Raw genomic sequence first — 18,889 nt, 5'->3', positions numbered from 1 at the left:
GTGCAAGCAAAACCTTAAAGGCTCCACAGGGCACAAGTTGGGAACCGCTGATTTAAACCAAACAAGTAAGTCAAATATAATAATAATAATAATAATAATAATAATAAATGCTTTATTTGTATACCGCCCTTCTTCCAATCAGGGCGGTGCACATCATAGTATCATATACAGTATAAAAAACAGTAAGACAGATTAAAATATACATTAAAATCAAATACTAGCCAGCTTATTATATTATATTAATATTAGCCTCCATCCCACACAAATCCCACTTTCACAGGATTTATGAAAATCAGGTAGGGAGAGAAAGTGAAGAAAAGCATCTTACATTTACAAGTGTAAGAATGCTGAAGGGAAAGGAACACAAAAGAGCAACTCAAGATGACAATATTCTGCACAACATTTTGGTTACTAATTGGATAACTTGGATACTAAAGAAAAACAATCATTTTCAATAGGCTGAAAATTATCTAGTTAGAAAAGGCAAAATGTCAAAAAAAATTCTGTTTCTGATGTTATCCTTAGATATGTTATTGGCATACAGTAAAATTCAACCAAGGACCATTACAGATATAACATGGCTTGTTCCATACTCTGTTAAGGCCTCGGGGCTGTTGGCACCACTGTTGTTCTGCCCCAATCCTCTTTAAGATTTAGATTTTCACCAACTTTAACCAGAATGAATACCAAAACAGGATTCTCAGACAAACTTAGGAAACCATTTTCTCCTCCTTCCAAGTACTCTTTAGAACTTGAACAGGAAAATTCATACTCTGAATGTAATAGCTAAGACAAAGAGTGAACAAGTCTCATGATTTCACACCTAGATCAAGTTTCACTGTTTCATCTGAGCTGGTGAAACAGCAAGTGCACATGAAAACGGCAGTGTACATAACTGAAGAGGGTATAAATGAACGAATACACTGGAAGCATGCAAGTCATGCAAGGGAAAGAAGGCAGAGCAGAAAAAAAATCTACAGACAAAGGAAGACAAGAAAGTGGATTTCAGTAACAATTTTAGGATATCAGCGGTGGAAAGAAATAGCATAAAACATGGAAATGGTGTTATGTGAAATGTTGATGGACCTTTAAAAAAGAGTCCTCACACTGCAGAGAAGTATAGGGACCTTCACTGATTTAAATGGTGAGGCAATAAGTGTTTAGTCTTAGTTAAGAGTTTGTCAACATATTCACGGGGATCACCACGAGCCATTCGGATAGCTACTTTCCAAAGCTGCTACAGAAATACAGAAACAAGAGGAGGTCCTCAGTGAATGTCCGCCACACATTATTTAGGCAAAGGGGATCCAGTAGCTCGATGTAGGAACTAGATGATATAGCCAATTATGTATCTTCCAAATTGGTATCACATTCTCATCAAGGATATGGCAAAGCTCAATAGGAGACCAGAAGTCACATTTGGGCACTGTAAGGAATGGGTTATCCACATCCAAGAACAAGACACAGAGGGTTCTAAGATCCTGTGCTTCTGGGATTATCTCTTCTAAAGCTTGTTTACAAACCATGTTTTAATAAGTATGCATTCACAACATCATATCAATCAATGAATCTATGACTGACAAGCAGTATGTTAGAATAGGATGTTCAGGAAAATATCATTGTGAACATTATCTTAAACCAACTTGAAAGAAGGAAGAAATGAGGCTAGGGTCCAAAACACACTGTGGAAATAATCCAGTTTGAGACTGCTTTGACTGCCCTGGCTCAATGCTAGGGATTTCTGGGAACTGCAGTTTTGTGAGATATTTAGCCTTCTCTTTCAGAGAGCTCTGGTGCCACAACTACAATACCCAGAATTCCCTAGGGCAGTTGAGCTAGGGCAGTTAAAGTGGTTTCAAACTGGATTATTTCTGCCATGTGTTTTGGACCTATGGTAAATTTCAGCACAACTGCTATTGGGCAGGTGGACAGGGGCTGGACAGCCATGTTTTATGCTATTTAGAGCAGTTGAGAACTACTAAATCTGAGCAAACTATAAAGGGCGTGCTAATTATGATCTAGGCAAATGACACATAAACAGGCCACTGCGTGCAGAATTCTTACCACCAGCAAGGCACTATCATCAGTGTGCTGAGACCTTCTGGATGGAAAAGGACACTGGGGATGTGGGAAATATGGCAACGTCAGAAGAAGAAAATACCACAAGACAATATGCAGACAAACAGAGACATCTGGAATTGGTAAGGCTCTTTACTCAGAAGGCACATGGCAGCAATCAGTAAACTATAAGTGAAACAACAGGCGGGAGGGGAAAGAATCCCATTAGCCTTTTAATAATCTCTGCATTCAACACATCTGCAAGTGATTCAGGAGCTATTTTGCTTTCACTTATGGTCCCCAAAAAGGAGCACAACTCAGTATTCAAAGCTGTCCCGTGGAGAACAAGGCAATAGACAGAGCAGAACACACAGACACAGCTTCGGAGGAACTGAAACAAAGATAAAATAAAAAGAATAGAACTATTTGAAACCAGTCCAGAGTCAGGAAGCATAGACTACTGGAAAGTGCTGTCTATATATTTCTGGTATATTAAGTTACATTTTGTGATCCAGCACATCTCAAAGTAAAACATTACAGTATTTTCCATTAATAAAACAAGAAAATCTAGCCTCATGCTGTCCAAAAATGTCTTATGGTGAAATACAAATGCCAAAGGGGCAGGGGCAGGAAGAGCTGAGACTCAACCAAAATTGTGCTTTAACACAATATGAGACTTGAGTGCTGACAGTGTTACAAGTGTATCATGGTTGCTAGAATTTTATGAGAAGAGCATGCCACAAAGCCAACATGTTCAGCTCTGAAGCAAGTGTGATGCCATGAAGCTGCAACTACACAAAAGCAGAGACTGACTGCTCAATGGTGTTAAGCAATGTAAATGTAAAGTTCCTTGTTGTTCACTCCCAATAGTTTTTATTAGTAACTTCAGAGGTTTAGATGGGAATTCAGCTAACTTGTTAATCATAAAATGGATAAACAGCAAGGAAAAGAAACATCACCATCATTAGAAGTGCTTTTTAAAAGCATTCTCAGTATATTATCAGCTCTAGCCTAAGGATTACTATTTTAAGATAATGTTTTTAAAAAATCTAAAGTTATTTACATATGTATATTTACCAGATATAAAAGAGAGACTACAGAAACAAACATACAGTCCGAAGTGAAAACAGTGAATTGGGGGGGAAATTTACAAGGTAAATATAAAACAAAGACAGCTCTGCCACAGCTAAGTACTGTAGCCAAATTTTTATTTTTAGGTCTGTTCCATGGGTTCCAAGTGGAGTTCATTCTCCAGTCAGTAAGCTAACAAGCAAGGCCTAAATCACAAGTATTTCCCATAAAGATCGTAAGAATTACAAAAGGTAGCTTTCTCCTTACCTCACTATCCAGAGTGCTTTGCTTCTGAGGACTCTGGGATGCTTTTTGCTTTGGAAGAAAGAAAAGGAAAATACAGTAAGGTGTTTGCTGGGGGGCGAGGGACGGACCTAAGCACACAGACTTAAATCTGAACAAAAGCATGTGATGGTACAACAATAAGGGCAGAGAAGATTTTGGAGACATCAGAGTACTTGTTTCAAGGAGAACCAAAGCAGAAGTGACACGTTTTGGTGTTATTACAGTCAAAAGGAGAGGTTTATTTCTCTGAATGAAAAGTATCACAAGGGATAAACATTTTTTTCACAAACATTGACAATTCCTAGACTGAGCTAATGTAATGATCAACATGGCTACTCCTGGATAAATTTAATGATCTGTGAACCCATCTGCCTAGGAGAAAGAGGTTAGAGTTGGAACTACTGTATATATAAAAAGCTTGGTCTATGTAAATATAAGAGTACCAAAGGGCAGAAAATAGTAAGATTTTCATTCGCTCCCTTAATCTCTCTGTGTTCTGAACTGCCACCTTAAATACAGCTCACCTTTATTTTGAGCAACTGAAGAAGGTAGCTGATATATGGATATATGCAATTAAGTGAGAAGCTTCTTATTGATCCACTGTGGCGTAGCACTTTGAGTAATGGACTACAACTCTGGGGACCAAGGTTTGATTCCCAACTTGGTGATAAAACCCACTCAGTGACCTTGGGCAAGTCACATGCTCTCAGCCTCAGGGGAAGGCAATGGCGAACCTCCTTTGAACAAATATTGCCAAGAAAACCCCATGGCAGGCTCGCCTTAGGTTTACTGTATGTTAGAAATGACTTGAATGCACACAACAGCAATAAGCTCCTTTCAGTAGGACTGAGGGTGTTTTAAATGATAGTGAACAAAATCAGGATTTGTTTTATTCCAACACTAAAGCATGATGAACTGGTAAGAAAAGGAATCGTACTTAAAACTGCAAAACCTCAGTATGTAACACTACAGAACTTCCCAATGCTTGAAGCAGGTAGAATTCGTAATATATTACACTGCCCATTTTTACAATTACATTGAATTCCATTATCTTTTGTTATATTTTCTTCTATATATAGCCAACCATATACTGAGACAGCTCCATTATTTTCCAGTCCCAAGCTACCAGCAGGAGAGCTCACCATGCAGTGAGAGGAAAACCCCAAAGAACAGATGATGAAAACAGCTGAAAGTGATTTCAATTCCAGTAAAATGCCAGACACAGAATATGTGGAAGGACTTACAGTTGTATAAAATCTCAAAGCTCTTTCTTTAATACTTCTTCCTCATCAAGTTTCAGAGGAAAGGGAAAAAAAGCAGCTTGTATCTTAGTGTTTTCTGGCAAATGAAGTACCATAGCCAAGTGCAGGACTTTAACAGGATCCATGTATAATTGCAGACCCTGGTGAGTGGCTTAATGAATTTGAGATGTGGCAGCTCATGGTACTTACCATAAGACCTACTCAGATACATGGGCCACCTCTAAAACTTCAGCTTCTATGAACTGTTCAGAAAAAGAAAAGCAGATGCTCTGAGAGGTGTTTGCATGTGGTAAAGCGGATTTGATTCTCTTCAGAGTATTCAAAGTAGTTGTGGTCACAAACCAGGCTAAGGGTCTGTTTGTATGTACATATTCATATGTGCTAGAGCATAATGTGGGTAGAGTAATGATGCCTGCAGCATTCTTCTGGGACAGAGATGGGGATGGAGAGAGAGATCTTGCACCCTACAGTTCAGAATAATGTTTGCATTGCTTTAAAGTGTTCAGTTCAGTTTTTTTAGTTTTGTCAGAGCTTGTCTTATTGCAAGGCGGTATGCTGCTGTTCCTTTCCTCAGCAAAAATGAGATTTTTAAATATGTAGCCCCAAGAAAGGCAATATACTAAGGCCCCTGAATACACAGCAAATATGGAACTAATGTCATCACTTCTCTCCTCAGAAGGTTCTTACTTTGACAAAGTCAAGCACAGCTTCCCTTTGGATTTGTTTCGTCCTCATCTTCTCCTCCTCATACTGTAGCGCGGCAAGCTGGGCTTCCCTCCGGGTCCGCTCAACTAAATGCTCACGCTTTTTGTGTAGATCTGCATCTGAGTGAGAGGCCTGGAACAGAATTGTTTTGGAGCATGCATTTTGTAAAACAAAGCAACCAGCCACATGCAAAGCAGAAGGCAGAATGTTTCTGAATGTGCAACAGAAATGCAGTGAGCCTGTTACCTGATTGTGATTGGTGGACAGCAACAGCATGCAAGAAGAATCACTGGAGGCTCTGAGGGGAAAAGAGAACTTTATAGCACACAAAAACATAATGTTGTCTTGGACTTCACTATACATAATACTAAAATACAATTAATATTGACTGCAGAATACAGTTTTTCTTCCAATATCTACTGATAGGTAGCAGCACCATAAACTACAACTGCTATAGTTATCAATCAAATAAAGTACGTTTAAGACTGAAATGTTTCCAGTGAAAAATTTGTAGTATTGAATAAATTATGCCAAAGAAGTTGAAACCAGGTCTTCTGGACTCATGGGTAACAATTAATTATTCACCATTGTTCCAAGACCTTGCAAGCTATGGTCACTGTTCTCTTTCTTTCACCATTTGTGCTGACATCTCACTATCTCCTGTCCAGAACAAACTATGCTATACTTCTTCTGCACCCATATCACCACATCCTTTATTACACAACTAGAATGAAGGTGAAGATTTATATAATTTATCCAAGTAGTGAGACATGAGATTGTGGGTGGCATCATACCTCAGTGAAAAAATGCAGCCTCTGACTCTTCCCATTTCCCACAAAGCTCTTTCCCATCAGTCACAGTGTTGACAGTCAACTGATAGCCTGGAATCACCAACACACATGTATGTGACCAACAATAAGGAGGTCACCCTTCTTTATTAAGAAAACTGGCCTTCTGCATCCATACCTTTCAATTCCACACAAGACATCCAACAAAGAAGTGATTGTTGATGTAGCAAAAGGCTCAAGAAGTTGCAGCACTAATCTCCAACAATCCTTAGCAACTTACTACTTCTTCTTCCAAACCATAAGATCTCAGGAAGTCTGGATTCCTGTAACCTCCTTAACTCATGCAACCACCACAATAAACTACTGAACTGCAGCAAGAAAGCCTTCAAGACAGAATCCACAGAAAACATCTCCAATATATGCTTCCTTGGCAAACAAGGAACAATGTGTAGAACTATGAATGCCATGAAACTTTCATATCTTTTGTTTAGGCTACTGTAGTTACAAAGCAGCACACCCTCACTGCCCTTTTAAATATAATCATGACTCAGAAAAAACTATGGACCTGAGTAAGTCTGACAAACAGAAGCTAGAGCATGCCAGGACAAAATGACATAGCTTTCTTTTCCTTTGGCTGTAAATTTCATGTCTTTGTTTTATAATGTCTACTGTTTCTGGTTTGTCTTTGTTTTACCAAAAAAAAAAGAAAAGAAAAAAAAGAATGAATTTGGATACACACGCACACATGCGCACACACACGCCTTATACTGTGCCCAGTTCTTTTGCATACAGACACTGCAAATGCACCCTTCTGAACTTTACAATATCAGCTCTGCCAAGAATCATGCTTAAAGCATGGTTTCTCCTAGTCATTAAAAGCCACTAGGGTCAGAAGTCTCCATCTATACTTTGCATGCAGAACTCAGAGTATTCCAAAAGGAAACAGAACCCAAGTTCAAGTTTGCACAAAATTATCATGGCACAACAATTTGGTAATATCCTTTTTCTTTTCAATACCTTCCTCTCAGTAATGCAAGGTTTTAAAAAAGAGTTAACAGTATTAGGGAGGAAGTGGGTTTCACCATGAGTTTATCATCAACTAACCAGGGAAAAAGCTCAAGTTCCACCAAGTTTATTTTATTGATCAGGGAGCCTGAAGTAGAACTCATTTATACACTTTGAAGTACCACACAGTGCAGGATTCAAGGAAACTTAAAAACGTTTTCCTACCCTAATTTCCTCATCACTGACTTTCACTCTCACAGTGGCAGAGTGAGGCACCCTTCCATAATTCATGAAAGAAAATCCCAGTGCTCCATTATGCAGTTTACTGAATGAACTCTCACTCTGACAAAACCTAATTAAGAACCTCATTTGGAATAGCAAAGCATTTGCATTTTAATCTCTCGCTAGTTTTCCTGTTCTCATTATATTATCTGTTACTGTATAACTCATACATTCCAAACCCTATATCATTTACATCTCAAGTTTAAGAGCTCCCATTTCCTTATTTAGCCTCAGCAACACCCTCACAGCTTTCCTTCTCCCTCTCTCTCCCCTCCCCATTCTGCAAAGTTAAAGAGTTGGTCTAAACTTACCTCTGTGTATATAGTTATTGTGCCCATGTGTGCCAATAGTTGTTCATCTCTTGCTTTGTCTTGTAACAAAACAGGATTGTTTTATCTAAACCCTGGCTTGTCGCCAGTTGCTAATTTTCACTGGTATAAAGAAACGGGCATTTTCTAGTGGTGCCCGGTTACTCTACGCCTGAGATCACGGATGCATACGTCAGACAGTTACAAGTCTTCACATACATACATTTTCATATGTGACTGAAGACACACATTTGTCAATGTGTAAATACATTGATTATGGCATAGGCAATAGGATATTATTTGTGCAGTCACTGAAGGATGTTATGCACTACACAATACACAACATCATGGTAAATATACTGATGCAATTAGCTTTTGAAGAAAGGCTTTTCTACACTAAAACTATCAATAAGCCAAACTCAGACTTCATTTTAAAAGGGGAGGGCTGCTGCCATCACTTCCTTACCTCTCTGCCCGGTCTAAGTAGCTCTTTAACAGTTGTTGCCGCTCTCTGTCATGTGTCAAGCTCAGACTTTCAGGCCGTTTTAATTCATCCACATCCCTGCAAGTACACACATTCAGTGGGAGGTGTTATTGATCCAATGAAGATGTATGAAAAAAACATAAATGTTACAGCTCTACAAAATAAACCCCAGGCGGCTATTCATTCATTCATTCATTCATTCATTCATTCACTCACTTTATCGTCCCACCTTCTTCCCAAATTGGTTTACAACAAGATACAACTAAAAACCTGATGATACAAAAACTAAAGAACAATTAAATAAGCTATGATTTTAAAACAACCACTAATTTAAAACTGTATAAAATCGTTTTAATAACATAACAATAAGAAAAAACGTTAACGTATAAATGACACAAAATTGTTTTAAAACATAACAATAATGACAAAAAAATCATTAAACTCAAAAATTCATGTGTGGGGGCTCAGCCTGCTTCTAAATTCAAAATACAACATCAACTGTTACAGTCAACGACATTTTAAAAGATGGACAAATACAGTATGGGATCCTTCCTCTGATACTGGAACTTCACAGTGAGGAAATGATCACTAATGATCCTTAATGTGCTGAGGGAAGGGCATGGAATGAGAGAATCAAATGGCAGGGTCACTTTTTGTTTTAAAAGTTCACTTGGACATGGAATGCAAGTTTCAAAGCTGACATTTAAATTTCCAAACTGCACTTTAAAAAGAACAACTGCTACTGGGAAGAATCTCTGCTAGGTCAGCATTTTCTGAAGATGCCAGCCATAGATGCAGGTGAAACAACAGGAATAAACTCTTCTAGACCATGGCCACATAGCCCCCAAAACCTACACAAAACTAATCTCTGCTAGATCTACAAACTAAAGCTTCTGTTTAAGACAAAGTGAAGAAGTCCATGCATCAAAGCTATCGGATCAACTTCTTTACCACTAACAAGGAGCTTCCTAGAATACCACTTCCTTGGAGCTCCATTTCAGGTGAGCACTAGGAAGCTTCAGGGTCAGACTAATAAAAGTTTAAATCTTTCACTCAAGTATATACTGGAAAGACTGCATCTTGGAAATGTATGTATAAGCAAACAAGCAGATCACGGGGGGGGGGGGGGGAGAGGGGGGGGGGGACAGAGTACGCAAGCATCCAAAGAAACAATGACAACCTGTAAAAAAATACTATCAGCTTCTCATGTAGCAAAGATCATACAGGTTGAGTCTGTCTTATCTGGAAAACCAAAATCCAAAAAATTCCAAAAACCAAAACCTTTTTCATGCACAGCTGAGATAGTGCCAGTTTTCCTTTCTGATGGTTCAGTGTATACAAACTTTACTTTATACACAAAATTATTTAAAATATTGTATAGAATTTTATCTTCAGGCTATGTGCATAAGGCGCAGATGAAACATAAATGAATTTTGTGTTTAGACTTGGGTCCCATCTCCAAGATATCTCATTATGTGCGTACAGTATATGTAAATACAGGTATTCAAAAACAACAACAAAACCCCAAAACACTTCTTGCCCAAGAATTGCAGATAAGAGAGACTCAATATGGACATGATCAGATTTGCCACTAGTGCTGCAATTCTCCCTTTGCTGCCCCCCATCCACCATATCCTTGGAGGAGTCTCCTTCCTTGGAGGTCTTTAAGCAGAGGCTGGATGGCCATCTGTTGGGGATGCTTTGATTTGGATTTCCTGCATGGCAGGGGGTTGGACTGGATGGCCCTTGTGGTCTCTTCCAACTCTATGATTCTATGATTCTATATCCATATGCAGATCCTAGGGAAACTTAAGCCTGGTGTGAATTATATCATGTACTGTGTAGCTTTAAAGAAGCTTCTTAAATTGGCGTGAGTTTCAGCAGATCTATTTTTGTACTGATAACCACCACAAATTTTGTTAGCATAAGCTAATTCTAGACAGCCTCCCATTCTTATGCCTTTTTCTAATTTAAACTTCTCAGATCCTGGAGTGAGGATCACCATTATTATGCCCATTTTTGGTTAGGTAATTAAAATCCTACAACCAGTGTTCAAATTCTTTAGAAGTGCATTTACTTTACTTTAATAGTCCCTGCACTGTACAGATCAGGTATTAAACTCGAGATGGGTGGGGTGGGGAGAAACCCCTCTTTTAAAGACTTGAATTTCAGGAAATGTTATTCTATAGCATTCCATGATGAATAACTATCTAGCAAGTCACTTTTTCTGTTCCAACCAAGTTGGTTGGTTACTAAAGCTCTTTATAAAAAGAAATGTTGCATATACTGTACTTTTGTATAAGACAGTGATTCTCAAAGTATGGGGTGAGATGCTGGGGTGGGAGAATTGCTGAAGGAGGATGCAAGACTTGGAGGCCCTGATCCTTCCTCCTTGTCCTCTGCTTTCCAAGCATTTTTCCAGCCTGGAGGGGAAAAGAAAGGCAGGGAGAGTGCTTGAAGCAGCTGCCTCTGCCTGAGGGTGGTGGAGAGAAGGAGGAGAGTGGGGAAGCTCACTGGATCATGGCCTCTGGTAGGACCCATCCTGAGCTGCCATTTCTTCTTCTCTCCCCCCCACCCCGGTCCTATTTACTGTCTTGACTATCAGGAAGAGACACTGCTGCAACCTCAATCAGTATACCTATTTAGTCCAGTGCACACTAGGCACACAAAGTCAGCATCTATGATGGCCGCCAGTGGTGGAGAAGCTGGCAATGCATCTTGCTTGGGGCTACTGCTGTCACCTCCTTCTGGCTGGTCCCCCTTGGAGACAGAGGAGAAGCAACATTGGTGGCTCCACTCCCAAACAAATGGCACATCAGATCAGCTTCTTGCAAACTGCTTCTTGCAAACTGCTGGAACAGAGCATGTGACTGGGCTCACCACTGCCCTATGTCACAACCTCGAGGCCCCCCCAGACAGTGATCACCCAGGGACTACAGCAACTTCACAGCCCACTCTTAAAGTGGGCTGTTGCTGCTGCCCCAAATGAGCCGCCAGCAAGGAACGCTTTTTGCACTCCTTTTTCTGGTGGCCCTGCACCTTAGACCATCTCTTAGCTGCAATTAGAAGATCAGGATCTACCCACTGACTTGCAGGTTCCTTTTCTTCTGTAAATTAACCAATCCTCCTGCAAATATACCATGGTTCAAGAACAGCATTCATGTATTGAGAACAAACATTATAATAGTAACATATATACACAGGATTCCATGCTAAAAATGCAGTGCTGAAGTTCTATACCAGCGGTCCTCAACCTGTGGGTCGCGACCCCTTTGGGGGTTGAAGAATCTTTACACAGGGTCGCCTAAGACCATCAGAAAACATATATTTCCAATGGTCTTAGGAACCAAGACACTGCAATTTTATGGCTGTGGGTCACCACAACATGAGGAACTGTATTAAAGGGTTGCAGCATTAGATTGAGAACCACTGTTCTATACTAAAATTGGAATAATATTAAGATCACTAGCTCAGAAAACATACTCCATTCTCTGCAGCATGACATCCTGGAGATTGCTAGAACTCTGGACACATGAAACAAAACTACTTACTTGTTATGGTGCAAGTATCTTCTTGTATCTTCTGATCTATGGCATTCTCGGATTGGTACCAGCTTCACTGGGGAGCCCTTAGCAAAAGAAGAAATGGGATACAAAAATAATCAACATTTTCAGTACTCTGACTGGTCTAACACCAGTACTCTTTTCCAAATTAAGTTTGGCATTCCCAACAAGTCCTATTGCTCTTTAAAATGTATGCAACAAAATATATTTCCCAAAAATAATTGAAGCAGGCAACGAGCTGAACTTGCAGAGTATATTATTAAAATAAAAAGACCACCTGGGGTTTTAAGAAAGCAGTGCCTACAGCTCAAGGTAAAGCTGCATAAGTTACACTTGCACAAGGTGTGAAGTCAGCTGGGGAGCTCTTCTCTGTGTCCCACAGGTAAGGTCAACATATTGTGAGGACACGGAAAATGGCCTTCTGAGCTGTGGCACCCAAGGTGTGGGACTCGCTCCCCAGCAGGCCTGAATGGCACCAAATAAATGGCTTCATTTAGGTGCCAAGTAAAGAAGCTGCTTTTTATCAAAACCCTGGCCTAAGTGATCCATGCATTGGTTTTAAACTGTTTTAACTTTTCTACCTATTTAACTTGTCAATGTGTTTTAATATATTTTTTGTTTATTTAAATTACAGTGGGCTCTCGGTATCCGCTGGGGTTTGGTTCCAGGACCCCACATGGATACTAAAATCTGAGGATGTTCAAGTCCCACTAAATATAATGGATAGTAAAATGGTGTCCCTTATATAAAAATATGTGGATATGGAGGGCCAAGTATATTTTGATTGTTTAAATTGTTTTGATTTGATTATATTTTTACTTATAAATTGCCCTGAAATCTTGTCACACAGGATAAGTATATTATTTAATAATGAGAGCCAGCATCATGTAGTGGATTGAGAATTGGACTAGGATTCTGGAGACCAGGGTTTGAATCCTGGGTCAGCTGTGTAAACCCACTGGGTGACCTTGGGCAAGTCACACTCTCTCAGCCTCAGAGAATGGCAATGGCAAACAACTTCTGAAGAAACCTGCCAAGAAAACCCCATGATAGGTTCACCTTGGAGTAGCCATAAGTTGAAAATGACTTGAAGGCAGACAACAACAACAACAACAACAACAACAACAAATAAAAATATATAGTCTAAAGCACATCTGAATACAGAAGTATATGTTGAAAGGAATGGTGCACTTTTTTGGCCTGAAGATCACATCTTATGGCAGCTGGGAGGGGGCAGGAGTTACATATGTACATAAAAATAAAAATGTTAACAAGCTGAGGGCCCCTGTAAACAATCTTAGGGGGCCACAAGTGGCCCATGGCCAACTTTCCCCACCCTTGTGCTAAAGTAATGAGGCTCATTAATATTAACTGAAAAATTAAAAAAGAGAACAAAAGTTCAACTGCCACCAGAAGAATTTACCAGGTTTAGTCAGCCCCTGTGAGACAAAACAATTAGCCATGGGCCTTCACACCAGGGTCATAAGCCAGGTTGTCCACATTAAGCCTGCAGCCATGGCTTATGTTATGCATGCACAAGAACCACATGCTTTTCTTGAACCATGGCCAAGAAAGTTTACCTAATTTTTGACTTGCAGGATTAATCTGTCCAGGGCCAGAGCTTAGCTCAGTGTGGTAAACTATGATTTTACTCTGTATTAAAGCTTTTAACCACAGTTAGCGTATCCCTAACCACAGTTGCATGTTAGCTTCTATTGAATCTTAAGGGGAAGGGATTTCATAACGAAAGCATCATCACTGAGATAAACTACTGTTCAAGTTTTCCTATGACTCTTTGGGCAGGCTATTTGCCATAACTGATTGAGTTTTTCTTAGGTAGTACACTTAAAAATGCAACTGCAACTAAAAATGATTTCATTTCATAAATATTCTATATCTGATTTTAATAAGGTGTCATCTTGGTAAGTAAACCTGTTAGGTTTTTTTTTTAAGGAGAACTTTGTCTAAACGGCCCATGGGTCTTCCCTTAAAGTTTGCCTTGAGCAGCAATGCCACTCTCTTGAGTCATTACTGGGCTTGCAGAACTAATATATGGCTAAAGGAAATCTGAGCCACTGCAATTTGAAGAATGGTAATTGGGGGAAATATAAAGGACCTTTTTAGCCAGCCACTGAAGAAGCTGTAATTAAGTTGGCCCACAGACATGGAGATATCATCCCACAATGCACAAAAGCAGCACATTCAGCCCCAGGGGGAAGCCCTAATGCACTCAACCGGAAGATCATCTGGGTAATTAAGGAGCAAGTCTCACTGCTGCTTAGCCTGAAGAGAATAATGGTGGCTATGTTGGGTCCTGAGTGTGTATGTGGGATATAACATGGACCAGACTGTGGGGACACTGAAAGGCTCACCAGAGGAGAACAATAAGTCAATGAAAATGAGCTTTAGCCCAGCTCCACACAGTAAGCAATGTATGAAGGCACAGACTGTAACCCAAACACAGGGCACATAGCTTGTTAAGCAAAGCAGATTATCCCATGCAGGCTGCCTGCGCCACATGGGATGCAACCTGCTGTTCCAAGCCTCCTGTTACACTTACACAGAAGAGTTGAGATTGGAGGCCACAGAGGAGAAAACCCATTACAAGAATGTTTCCTGAATTTTATTTTAGGCTTATTAACAGCTCTTCCATTTCCTACAGCACAGACGGTCACAGCAGGGGACAGTTTTCCCCTCAATGTGCTTGCCACAGTTAAAAGGCTGAATCCTAGGTGATGGTTTTCCAGCCTCCCCCCACCACATCAATTAGTTTGAAAGGAGATGCACAAAAGAAGAATCAATATCAAATGGTACAGTGTCATTAAACCCCCTTCCGAAGTTTGCAAATCCCCTTCAAAATCAATCAATTTACCATTAAGCGCAGAGACTTTTAAAAAAATGTATACACACCAATGCTCAGATAGCACTTTAATACTTTATGTAAGTATCTGGAGGCCAGTATGGTGTAGTGGTTTGCATATGGGACTATGTGCCTGAGGTAAAGAATTCTTGCACTACTTATTTTTATAAGGTGCTCTGGATACCTTTTAGAGGGTTGGGCATAGATTACTTAAATCAGGGGTAAGGAATTTGTAGGTTGCAGAGGCCTCCCATTTGGGGGGGGGGAAATACTTTTTTTGTCCCCAATTGGCATCTAGGACAAAACTTTCCCCCCACAACATGAACTGACCCATGACTTCCAGTCACTTCAACAGAGGCTTCTCATGGGCTGAAACAGGCTAGAGAGCCCAAAATGAGGTAATATCCCCTGCCACCATGTAGGGGGGGAGGTCTGCTAGGACATTAGGGACAGCTTTTTCAGGAGTGGAAGAGGGGGGTGGCCCTAAGGTTCTCTAAGGAGGGGCAATGCAGCCTCATAATCCCTTGCAGTTGGCCACTCTTTCCTTATCATTAAGACTTCTACTTTCATCATCCCTGATCATTTATCATGCTGGCTGAGACGAAGCTTGAAGGCCAACAACATCTGGAGTAACATGGGCAGGTCTTGCACTCTTGATCTCATGTTTAAACACTAGAAAGTTCTTTGGCACCACAGCAGGACAATGAAAATGTGGTTCTGTTATCTGGACCTAATCTGTTACTGTGAAGCTATGTTGAAACTATCTGAAATCAGGACACAGCCTCTTTTCTCGTCTCTTTCTTGGAAAGGAACACAGTCTGAGCCATAAAGTAATAGGAAATTCTAAAGTGAAAAGGCTGGTGCAATGAAATTAGTTTGGACATCTAAATTGTAACCTTTCAGTTCAAATACCACAGGGCACATTTAAACCAGCACAGTTCTTAAAGATACAAGCAGTACATTGTTCAAGCTTATATTCTAAGTATAAACCCCAAAATTGGCTGAATGTCTTTATTTCTTCAAAAGACAGAAAAAGGAGTACTTTATGGATGCTTGACCTTTATTTTTGCCTTCCCTTGGGCATCAGAAATTGTCATGATAGTATACTGGGTGGGGTGGCCTTGTGCTAAAGGGCTAAGAAACCTCTCCCTCCATGAGGCTTAGTGGGATGGGTCTGGATTCACACCAAACATCCAATTGCTAATGACAGAATATCTAATAGAGGTACAAGCACTAAAACAGAGAATGCAAAAAAGATAGTGAGTAAAAGGCAACCATTACAAATGGATCAGAATGGCATGGATTTATGTATGATCTCACGACTTGATTACTGCAACGTCCTCCTGGCTGGGCTTCCTCTTTCTCACCTCCGTCCTTTAATCTCTGTCCAGCATTCAGCTGCACGCATTATCACTTCCACCCACCGCTCTGACCACATCTCTCCTGTGTTGGCATCCCTTCACTGGCTCCCTCTCCCTTTCCGCATTCAGTATAAGCTCCTGCTGTCGACATTCAAAGCCCTCCATGGACTGGCCCCTCCTTACTTATCAGACCTTCTTTCTCCTCACCTTCCCACCAGGGCCCTCCGTTCTGGTAGTCAAGGGTTCCTGTCTCAGCCCAGGATTTCCTCTGCCCCATCCCGGATTCGCCCCTTTTCACTTGCTGCCCCTCACTCCTGGAACCTTCTTCCTCCACAAGCAAGAGCCATCACTTCTTTAACCAGCTTCAAAACGGAGCTGAAAACCATCCTATTCAGAGAAGCTTTCCCAGGCATCGCATAATTGTCGCTTACTATCTGATGTTCTGTTGTTGGCTGTTTATCGATCCATTTCCTGTATTCCTATGTACTGTATATGTATTATCCTACTTGTGATTATGTATTTTCCCTGGATAATGATTAACCATCCATTATGAAGCCTTGCCCTCCCTCCAGTCCATCTGCCTTGGTCCAGGCCTCGGAGGTTGAGAGGAACTGCTGGACCTCTTACCCTTTCTCGTCACCACTCCCTTCTCCTTCTGTATCATGTCTTTTTTAGATTGTAAGCCTGAGGGCAGGGAACCGTCTAACTAAAAAGATTCCATGTACAGCGCTGTGTAAATTTACAGCGCTTCATAAATAAAGGTTAATAATAATAATAATAATAATAATGATAAAGTGACAGCTGTATAAACTAACATGTTACTGTATATTGTAATCACCATCATCATCATACTGAAATAATAACAGATGACACCATCCTTTTACCATTTTAGCACCTCTGAAAAAAGACACTTTGCTTACTTCTTCTCTGTGTCAAGGTTTTGATAGTTGTGTAACTATGGGTTGCGTAACTCAAAGGTTTTATTTTACTCATGGTTGCCTTAACAAGGAAATCAATTTGTCCCTGAGAACAGGTTTTCATTATTGCCCATATCACACAATTGTACAATAGAAACCACACTTCACATTTAATGAAAACAACCATGTCTTACCTATTTCAAGTACTCCATAATGCACTTTACACAAAAGTGCAAATATTATGAAACAATCCACACTGTCTTCCCCCAACCCATAACTGGCATCAGTTCTTTCCACTGCCTTTATCTAAGCCTAAGGGCTGCATGGACACCAGCACTGAGCGCAGTTTCGTCTTAATCAGGATCTGAGAGATTATTGCCTAGATCCACTGAGTCAATAGGATCTACACAAATGCAGATGTACATACAATTCAGCAGTCAATTATGTGAGTTTACTGTAGTTGGGACTAGCAACTGGATTTTGGCCTAAAACTCTGCGTTAAGAGCAAATGTTGGTTACACTGGAGAGGACATAATGATAGTGAAAGCTGGTTATAGAAGGGAAAAAGGAACCTTGTGTGCAAAGCCAGTGGGTTCACATAATCCCTTCACCACTGTTTAAGAATTGGGGACATTATATCTTGAAGAAATCTTAGGTGGCTCTAGGATTAGGGATGCTGATGGATCCAAGCCAAACTGTGCAATACAGAAGACCAACTAAGAAACAACAATGAAGTTGAACCACAGAAAGAAACAAAATATGAGTTTGGTATTTGTGAAACTATCACATGAGAAGCTGGATAGTTATGAGAAAACATAACCAAGGAAAAACATTACCATCAATCAGGGGAGCTATCAAACATACGTCTATAGACCCTAATAATTGCTTTTGCTCTCATTGCTCCCACTAACATTGATTAGTGAATGTCACAACCAATATCAATTAAGGTGTCAAATATAGTACCAAATATAGGAGTCAAATATAGTATCATGAATTCTGCCTATAAGATTACAGGAGTCTAGCCACTTGAATGAATGCCTTGTCTTAGTTCATCCACATGTAGCACTGGAGCTGCTCAGAGAACTATCTGACTCAGTAAAGTTCAAAGCCAACTAATAAAAACACTAGAGAAAAGAAACATTAACACAAAGAACAGTCACACCATGCATACAACAACCAACTGAATAGGAAGCACCACCTCATGAGATATCCTCCGCTGTTCAATGTATGCCATGAACTGTGAGCTGAGGCTGTCTGATTCCATGCACTTGGGCTGTCTCACCTCTTCCTCCTCCTCTTCAGTGACACAGCTGTCAATAAAGTCGATCTGATCCAGATCATGTTCCACTTGACATACACAAAGAAAAAGACCATAATTAGATAAGCAGCAGGGGAGAGAACAACAGAAGTCGAACTGCAGCTGCACCCTCAGCAACTTTAAGTTTTGCTTGCAGGCACTTCAAACAGGTTTCATACTTAAGATCTGGTTATAAAATCTCTTGCCACCTGCCTGGCCTATAGAACCAGAAATCAAAATGTACATATACTCTTCATAGAAAGTGCTGACTGAGAAGATATTCCAATTACTAAATCTTAAGCAATGAGCCACTTCATGGTTTTGAATACATTATAAAGAAAGAAAAATCTCATGGCATTGGGTTTTTATTACCCATTAATGTAACCAGAATTGTCTTGTTAATAATATTAATAATAATAATAACAATAACAATAATAAATTTTATTTGTATACCGTTTTTCCCTAGATCAAAACAAATCACTTCCAAAGAGGACATTATGCTGAAGTGTATCTAGCAACTTAACTTTGGTTCACCTGCCCTGAATTATCAATGAATTATAAGTAACAATGTCAGTCTGTGAGGATCACTTCTAGTGACATAATTTGCAGTGACAAGTTGGGGGGGAAACTCTATGCGCATTGC

General features: G+C 40.1%; 2 protein-coding genes across 11 annotated transcripts in view; both read right to left on the bottom strand.

Annotated features, from left to right (window-relative positions):
• ARMC9 (armadillo repeat containing 9) overlaps window positions 1-18,889 on the bottom strand; it is a 1,183,007-nt gene that overhangs the window by 422,380 nt on the left and 741,738 nt on the right. The window lies entirely within an intron of this gene.
• Window positions 1-18,889, bottom strand: part of LRCH3 (leucine rich repeats and calponin homology domain containing 3) — a 72,090-nt gene that overhangs the window by 38,405 nt on the left and 14,796 nt on the right. For 4 of the 10 annotated variants that reach the window (XM_042457387.1, XM_042457386.1, XM_042457389.1 and 1 more), the window contains exons 7-13: window positions 18,148-18,296; window positions 11,800-11,876; window positions 8,231-8,326; window positions 5,628-5,679; window positions 5,364-5,513; window positions 3,397-3,444; window positions 2,065-2,118 (exon numbers count right to left, since the gene is read on the bottom strand). In XM_042457387.1, coding sequence (XP_042313321.1) covers window positions 2,065-2,118; window positions 3,397-3,444; window positions 5,364-5,513; window positions 5,628-5,679; window positions 8,231-8,326; window positions 11,800-11,876; window positions 18,148-18,296 — 626 coding nt within the window. The remainder of the gene's footprint in view (window positions 1-2,064; window positions 2,119-3,396; window positions 3,445-5,363; window positions 5,514-5,627; window positions 5,680-8,230; window positions 8,327-11,799; window positions 11,877-18,147; window positions 18,297-18,889) is intronic. The other 6 variants (XM_042457388.1, XM_042457391.1, XM_042457394.1 and 3 more) reach the window with 4 other exon arrangements.

This window comes from Sceloporus undulatus, chromosome 3, assembly GCF_019175285.1.
Source record: "Sceloporus undulatus isolate JIND9_A2432 ecotype Alabama chromosome 3, SceUnd_v1.1, whole genome shotgun sequence".
Taxonomy (NCBI): Eukaryota; Metazoa; Chordata; class Lepidosauria; order Squamata; family Phrynosomatidae; genus Sceloporus; species Sceloporus undulatus.
Note: the sequence above shows the minus strand (reverse complement) of the source record. Positions and strands in the feature narration are given on the sequence as shown.